The sequence below is a fragment of the Hipposideros armiger genome, unplaced genomic scaffold, assembly GCF_001890085.2.
Source record: "Hipposideros armiger isolate ML-2016 unplaced genomic scaffold, ASM189008v1 scaffold_159, whole genome shotgun sequence".
Lineage (NCBI taxonomy): Eukaryota > Metazoa > Chordata > Mammalia > Chiroptera > Hipposideridae > Hipposideros > Hipposideros armiger.
Genome location: NW_017731509.1, coordinates 2867315 through 2876221, shown reverse-complemented (window position 1 = coordinate 2876221; position 8907 = coordinate 2867315). Strand labels below are relative to the sequence as shown.

The 8907-nt window shown below is 41.8% G+C and overlaps 1 protein-coding gene across 1 annotated transcript in view; it reads right to left on the bottom strand.

Annotated features, from left to right (window-relative positions):
- Positions 1-211: 211 nt before the first annotated feature.
- LOC109387458 (mas-related G-protein coupled receptor member X2-like) overlaps positions 212-8907 on the bottom strand; it is a 27524-nt gene continuing 18828 nt past the window's right edge. Inside the window, exon 3 of the mRNA XM_019651358.1 lies at positions 212-904. Coding sequence (XP_019506903.1) covers positions 212-904 — 693 coding nt within the window. The remainder of the gene's footprint in view (positions 905-8907) is intronic.

Below are 8907 nucleotides of genomic sequence, written 5' to 3'. Positions count from 1 at the left end.
GGTGTGAACGTCCTGGGTAAGGCAGCCCTGAGACACTGCACCCAGTGCGTGTTTAACAGGCACAGTCTCACTTAATCCTCATCAGCAGGATTATTATATTATTGTTTTAATTCAGAGGTCCAGGGGCTGAGAAATTTAAGAAGCATCCCAAATTGATAGAGACAAAGTTGGTTCTCTAAACCCCATGTGTCTGAACAAAGAAGACTCTGGATTAGGGGGCCAGACTGCTTCCCGACATCTCCAGGGTTTCCTGAGGAAGACTTCCTCCATGTTCATCCCCCTCAGGAAAGTCCCGCAGAGCCCTCTGGAGAACCAGCTTCAGGGTCTGCCTTCGCTTCCTCCATTGCTGCCTGAAAGAGCCAATGAAGAAGTAAATGATGGGGTTGGCACAGCTGTTGATACAGGACAGGACAAGAGCAACCAGGTAAAGAGGAAAGAGGAACGCAACTAAACCACTCTTAATCCAGTATATGAGGAACCAGTGGATGCATCCCCAGGGCAGGCCACAGAGGAGGCAGACCAGCACTGTGAGCAGGACGGTCACATACAGCCTGGTGAGCTGCACCCACTGGGAGCCACACAGCAATCTGGTGATCAGGACAGGGATGGACCCTGAAAGAAGCACAGATAAGAAAATCAGCCACCCAACAGTGATGAAATCAAATCCTTGGCACCAGACCTGATATAAACTGCTAAACAGGAGGCCACAGTAATTCCCTTTCAGGATGCTCAGCAGCAGGGACAGGGCCCCGAGCAGGGCACACAGGACAGCCGACATGTGTGTGGGGCGGTGGCAGTGGTACCAGATGGGCCACAGGACTGACAGGCAGCGCTCGGTGCTAACGGCGCTGAGAAGGCTCAGGCCTGAGAAGTAGGCAACGGTGAACACAGTGATAAAAAACCTGTGGATGGAAATGGAGAGAGAATGGAAGTTGTCGCTGAGTATGTCCAGGGAACATAGATTGTGCTCTGTGTTTTCTACTGGGACAAGCCAGATACAAGGATACAATAAACAAACAAACAAACAAACAAACAAACCCATTGAACAGCAAGCTAATCTGTGAAAAATGAGATTATTAACAACAACTTAGCCTTGGAAAGCAATGTTTGCTTGCCATCCTGTTCCCTAAATTAAAATTAGCAAAACATTTCTCTCTGTAGTTTCAGATTTCAATGTTTGGAGAGAAAGGGAGAACTAGGGAGATACAACAGAAGCAGAAAGAACCTGGTTGGCCTTGTGTGGATCTCCCACGGTTTAAGCTCCCAGCATCCAACGATTTTATGAGAGCACTTCATATTGCTGACTGTCACTGATGGGTGCCCATGGCTCCCTGCCTGTGGACTAAGAGCCAGAAAACAACACTGCCTTTGTGAGAAGACAGCTGTGAGCCAACTCTTACCTTAGCACCATCTTCTTGTTGGGGGTGGTGAGTAGAAAAGGAAGCGCTCTCCTGGGAGACACAAACAGCAGAGAATGCTTCTCTACCCCCTGGATAGGAGGTGTTTGCAGGAGCAGGAGTGAAACCTGGTGACTACGAGAGGCTTATCAAGATGCTGGACAGCCCCTGTGATTTTGTGCACAGGAGGCCTGGCAAATGAGATTCTGGAGATGTGTGAGACAAGTACCTCACGAGACATTTCTCGTTGGCCTGGACTCCAAACCACTTATCACAGCCTCTCCCCATCCTTCCCAGACAGCCACCTCCTTATGAGGAGTGGCTGACCTGGAGCCTTTCAATGCCAACTGTGAGTCTGTGTAGGAAGCCCACCCACCAGGCAATGTGAGATTCCACAATTAAAGAATACTGTGCTTGGCGTTCAGGGCCCTCCATGGCCTGGCTCACCTGATCTTTCTACATTTGCTCACAGAAGTAAGGCATGCACATTCGTTTTATTGCAGAGGACACCAAAGTATATAGAGTGAAATGTAAAGTGTCTCTCTATCTCCTTCCCCAATAGTAACCGACGTTTACCTTTCATTTTTAGCTCTTTTACCAGTTATATTATAGTTTTTCCAAATCAAACTATATTTCTAGTTTTGATTTATCAATGTCTATAACAGAGTTTATTAAGTTTCCTTATAAAGGATAAGAAATTTCGCACACTACACATACTATGTGTCTCCTTTCTCCCTCTACTCAATGATATTTGTTAGCTAGATTATTGTAGATGACCTAGGGACAACAAGTATTTGCAGCCTTAGCTCCTATGACTTCATGTGTCCATGCCACAGCCAAGTTCAGTTACTTGTCATTTCCTTTAAAAGCTTAACTATGGAGCATTTAAAATAGTAAAAAAACTCCTTCAGTCATTTCTGCATTGACGCAGTACTCTTGTGTGCCTATGCTGTGCCAGCCACTGTTCCAGGCAGCGAAGATGCAGTGATGAATAACACACAGGACTATGCTCGGGCATTCTAGAGTAGCTGTGTGTGCTCACCCTGAGAGTAAGTGTTGATGGAGAAGGGTTTGAAGACTCAGCATTAGGGCCTCTACACCCCAGACCTCTGGAAGAAAAGAGGACCCCGCTAACTCAGTAGTAAGAAGGAGCTCCTGAAGGAGGGGTAATGAGGAAAGCACAGCATTCTGAGACTGAACTGAGAGACCAAATCTAGCAGATGGGAGTGAGCAATAGTCTCAATCCTCTTTGAGGCACTGAGTGAGATGAGGTCTAAGAATTGACCTTGGAATACGCAATATAGAGTCATTGCCGATAGTGACAGGTGTGGTTCCAGTGGATGGTGAGGCTGGAAGATCGAAAGGGTGGGATTAGGAGAGATTGGCAGGTGGTGTGATAATCCACCTGGAAAACCCAGAGAATCAGCTGACAATCAGCATAGCGAATGACAGCTCAGAAACATGGCTGGGTACAACATTCCTCTACAGGAAACAATAGCTTTCTCAAATGGGGGGTGGGGGGAGTTAGAAGACATAATAAAATGTATCCTCAACTTATGCTGGAGATAATAGGAAGCCATGAGGACTAGCCAGCCCTAATAGATGTTAAAAGGTACCGTGACGCCTCGGGGATATAACAGTGTTTTGCTAACATAGAACAGCAGGCAGGAAGTCTCAGGGATCAAACACAGTGCATGTGGGATTCAGTCTTTGATGAAGGGGCTATTTCTAATGGGAGGGGTGGAGACGGACTATTTAGTAAGTGTTGTTGGGCAATTTGGAAGCCAGCTAGAGTGAAACACAGCAGGGATCATACCTCAGATCTTAAGCCTTGTTAAATTTTGAATGGATTGTAAAAATGTATAAGAAAATCATATAGAATTAGAAAAAAAAGGGGAATGAGTTATTTTTTAAGTTTATGGGAGGTCTACCAAACCTTGATGTAATACTCAAAAGTCAATAATAAAAATATTGATTTAAAAATTAAAATTAAAGATAAATTTTCTCCATGAAAAAGCCAATCATAATAAAGTCAAACAAGAAACTGAAAAAGTGCTTATAATGCACCTTTGGACAAAAGTCTCATTTACATCTATATATAAATTATAATACATTTATTATATATAAATAAATATTTATGCATATTTTACACATTACTTAGGAAGAACCCTAGCAACCTAATATGAAAATAACCAAGTAGGTTTCTAGATAACCAATGTTTCTTAAACATCACAAAACATGAGAAAGGGTAATTGAAACTCCACTGAGATATGGTCACCTTCAGATTTCCAAATATTCAAAGGCCTAATTCCCTGTGTTGGGGAGGGCACGAGGTGAGTGGCACTGCCATGAGCTTGGCTGTCCCAAGCAAACCTTTGCCCGAAAAGGGCAGCTGCTCCCATGAGGCTTTTCACACAGACCTGCACTGGCAGGAATCACTGCCCCGACCCTGAGGGTTTAGTCAGCAGGCATTAAAATCTGCCTCTTACAAGAAACATGTTTCTATAATATCTTTTACATTTTAAAGAGGTTTCATCAAAAGTGGAAATAGAGTAGGAAGTTGTGTTCTGCCCAGAATGTCACTGGTTTTACAGAGGATGTTTTTTTCTCTTCAACTTGTCTGGAAGTTTTACACTCTATATGTTTCCGAGGCAAGTACTGTAGGTATTTAACATACTTTTGTAAACTCTTAAGACAATAAGTGTTTTTAACCTGTAAAGGAGTCCACTTCTATCACCTTTATGCAAATTAGGAAAAGGTGCCCTTTCTGAGCTGAGCTAACCCTGATCTTGTTTTTATGTGAAGACCTAAAGTGCCCCTTCCTTCCCAGTAGCCACAGCCCTGCACCTGGACTCAGCGTTAACCAGCACGTTGTGTCTCAGCCCCTCTGCCCTCCTCTGCCTTGGACACTGTTTGGTGCAATGGGCAAACCCACAGCTGTCCCAGGAGTCAGCCCTCCTGATGAACCACACCAAGACCTTAGAGAGCTTCAACCTGTTTCCTTCCTCCCAAACTGCTGTGCTCCAGGACTTCATTTTGATTCTGTTTTTCACCAAGAAATTAAACTTATTATTGTTTTCAATAGTCAGTGTTTGTTTAAGTGTATTCCCATAAACAACAATGTTCCTGCTCACCTCCCAGGTTCACATGTCATATCTTCTATTCCTCAAAACACATTCTTCAGGCGTCCTTTTGTGACAGTCTGTGGGTGGTGAAAGCACTCTAGTTTTTCTTTGTCTGAAAATTTCATAGTCTCTCCTTCATTTTCTGAAGATGCTCTTTTCAGGCACAGCTTTGTAGGAGGACTTGTCCTTTCCTCCAGCACATTGAAGATTCACTGTCTTTGGTGCCGGTGTTACTGTTGTGAGATTGGCCGTTAGTCAGCCTGCCATTCAGTTGCAATGATCTGTCTTTCCTTTCTAAGAGCTTTCCTTTCTCTCTGGTGTGGTACGCTTTCATCATGATTTGTCTAGTGGCTTTCTTTTTCATATTGTGTTTGGTGTTTGTGGAGTTTCTGGATTCAGAATTACTTTCATGAATATTTCTGGACAACTTTCTACTATTACCTCTTCAAATATTCTACAGAGGTTCAGAACACAAACTCTGCAGCCGGGCTGCTTCCCATCACTAGTAGGCTTAGAAAAACATCATAACTCCTTTTTTCTTAAAAAGGATTTTTATTCAAAAACAGAGCTAATATACAACATTATATCAGTTGCAGGTTTACACCATAATTGTCCACCATTTATATAGTTAAAGAAGTTATCACTGTAAGTCCAGCAACCATCTGAAACTGTACTGCCTCTATATTATTGACTATATTCCCCACACTGTATGTTACGTCCCCATGACTTGTTTATACCTGGAAATTTAAACATCGTATTTCCGCTTATTTTACCCCCACCTTTTTAAAGTATTCACTTAAAGTTGACATTCAGCATTATTTTATATTAATTTCAGGCGTACAGCATGGTAGTTAGACATTTGTATAATTTAAGAAGTGATCCCCCAGCTAGTCTAGTATTCACCTGGTAGTATACATACATTACCATATTATTGACTATATTCCATATGTTTTATTTTATATCCCCATGATTATTTCGTAACTGCCAATTTATACTTCTTAATGCCGTCCCTTTTTCAGCCTGTCCCCTTCCCCAATCTATCACCCTGATAAATCTAGTACTCATTTAACACCATACATAGTTATTACAATATTATTGACTATATTCCTTGTGTTATATCCTACATTCCCATTACTACTTTGTAACAACCAACTTGTGCGTCTGAATTCCTTTTTCACCCACTCCAAACCCTCTCTCATCTTGCAACCTTCAAAATGTTCTTTGTATCTATGAGTATGTTTCTGTTGTTTGTTTTGTTCTTTAGATTTCACATATAAGTGAAATGACATTGTATCTGTCTTTCTCTGTCTGACATATTTCACTCAGCACAATACCCTTCAGGTCCAACCATGCCACTGCAGATGCCAAAAACCCATCCCCTTTCATGGCAGAGCAATATTCCATTGTATATATGGACCACCTCCTCTTCACCCATTCTTCCATCAGTGGATACCCAGGATGCCGCCATATCTTGGCTATTGTAAACAATGCTTCAATGAATATACGGATGCACTCGTCCCCTCGAAGTAGTGCTTTGTATTTCTTCAGAAAAATACCCAGAAAGGGGATTACTGAGCCCTTCTTTGTCTCTTGTTATACACACAGACTTTGTTTTAAAGAGTATTTTTGTCTGGTGTAAATATTGCTACCCCAGTTTTTTTATTTTTTCCATTTTCATTTTCATCCTCTATCCTTTTTTTTTTTTTTTAAGATTTTATTGGAGAATCGGGAAAGGGTAACAGACAAGTTGCTGTCCTTTTGTTTTTCAGTCTGGTTGTGGAGGACGTTACTTCACTGGCCCATGTTGGTATTGTGATCATTGAGCTCTTCCCAGCTGAGGCAGATTGATGGCCAGCCGTTGGACCGCTGCTCACGGCAGCTAACGCGGGCTGCCAGCCACACATAGTAGCTTACGGCAGCCCACTGCAGCCTACACTGTCGCTGGTGACTCACAGCAGCCCAGTTCCAGGTTGGGCTGTTGCTCACCATCTTAGCTGTAGAGGGCACAGAGTCACTGGCCCATGTGGGATCCAAACTGGCGGCCCTGCTGCTCAGAGCTGGCTCTCCCAAGCCAACTCTTAACCAATGAGCCACTCTGCCGGCCCTTCATTTTCATTTTCTTGAAATAACTTTTTTATCCTTTTACTTTCAGTCCGTGTGTCTTTCAATCTGAAGGGAGTCTCTTGTAGGCAGCACATGTAAGGGTTTTGTTTTCTTATCTATTCAACCACCCTATGTTTTTTAACAGAACATTTAATCCATTTACATTGAGTGTAATTGCTGATAGACATGTGGTTATTGACATTTTATTATTCATATTTTTTATCTTTCTTTTTTCATCTTAGAGAAGTCCCTTTAACATTTTTTGTAAAACTGGTTTGGTGGTGATAGGTTTCTTTAGCTTTTTCTTGTCTCAGAAGCTCTTTGTCTTTTGATTCTAAATGTTAGCTTTGCTGGGTAGAGTAGTCTTGGTTGTAGATTGTTGCTTTTCATTATGTTGAATATTTTGTGCCAATCCCTTCTGGCCTTTAAAGTTTCTGTTGAGAAATCAGCTGCCAATCTTATGGGAGCTCCCTTATAAGTTACTAATTGCTTTTCTCTTGCTACTTTGAAGATTCCCTCTTTGTCTTTAACCTTTGCCAATCTCATTATAATGTGTCTTGTTGTGGGCCTGAGTGGATTCATCTTGTTTGGGATTCTGCGTGTTTTCTGGGCTGTATGTCTTTTTCCTTCACCAAGTTAGGAAAGTTTTCAGTCATTATTTCTTCAAATAGATTCTCAATCTCTTGCTATCTCTCTTCTCCTCCTGGTACCCCTATGAGTGAATGTTGTTACTCTTGATGTCCCAGAGGCATTTTAAACTATCCTCACTTTTAAAAAAGTTCTTTTTCCTTTTGCTGTTCTGATTGAGTGATTTATGTTACTGGTGCTCCAAATTGTTGAACCTCCTTTGAGAGTGAAAGGGATCCACGTAGAAATTTAACTAAGTAAGTGACTTCATCAGCTCTGTGCTTCAGAAATGTCTTTCAGGCTGCTGAGAGGAGACCATGTAAAGTATAAATGAAAATAGAAATCTACAATTATACTTCCATATAAAGACAATTGCATGAATATTTTTATATATGCACACAAATTTTCCAACTATTTATGGTGTTGTATAATAAATATCAATAGTATATTTTTAATTTGATAATTATTAATTGTGGGACCTGTTTGGCCTCAGATTCTCATCTGCATAATTGATGCTTTTTAAAAAAAAATCTGTGATGAATCTAAAACAAAAAAAATCCATAGTACCTATGGAGGCTTCTCTTTCTGTTGTCCCTTCCCCTCCTTTTAATCTGGTGCCTGGGAGCCTTCTTTCTCTTATTATCTCTCCCCTGCCCTGGGAATTGTTTTCTACCAAAGAGAATGAAGACCTCAAACAGAGCTTCTCAGACAAACTAGTTTTCTTAGTTAGAATTTCTCCAAGTATCCCATAAGTTCATTTAATATGTATTTATTGAATGACTACTTTGAGTCAGGCACTGCTGTGGCATTGGGTAATCAGGAGTAAACATCACACAAAAATCCCAGTGCCATTGAAATTACATTCCGGATGTGCATATTTGGCTTGATTGATTGAAACTCTAGTCAATGTTTCATGTTGACATGATCATATTCAATTATTAGCAAACTCTCTTCCATGAAACACATGTGTCCACTGTAAGTTGGTATTCTTTTCTTTCCTGAAGCTCCCAGCATTGTGTTGAACCATACTGGTTTCTTTAACTTCATCAGCATCTCTCTAAAGCTCATAGATATCCAGATTTCACAGGGGACCTTGATGTCACATTACAGATGGAAAAACTGCAAATCAGGAAGGCACGTGCACTGTCAAGGTACTATAGCCGTCAGACACAGAAGAGGCAACATCACTCTAGGCTCCTCCCTAGTGAGTGCCGTTGTCCCTTTCACCCAAAACCTCTCCCTTTGACTCCTTCACCATTGGATGATTTTGCTGGGGTGGGAACTGCAGTGATAATGTCACCTTATTCAGAAAGGAAAATGTGTTTTCTAAGGGTGCTGGGGCACTGTCTGAGGCTGACCATTGGAGGCATTAGGACCAGTGCCCGGGTTGGTCAATTCTGAAATACAGTAGCAGTCAAACTGCTGCTTTGACTGCTACCAGTGGACACATGACAAGAAGCTTTTTTTAAAAAAAATTGGGGAATTGGGGGAGGAGAACAGTGTTGGGAAATTAAGGAAGTGGAACAGCCACGTTGTTGTGCTTCAATCTTTGTTGTAGAGGTTGCAGCAAGTTCAGCTCCAAGTCCAGTCGCGCTGCTCGGCTCAAAGTGCTGTGTTCAATTGCAGGAGTTGAACACTACCCCATGCTGGAGTTG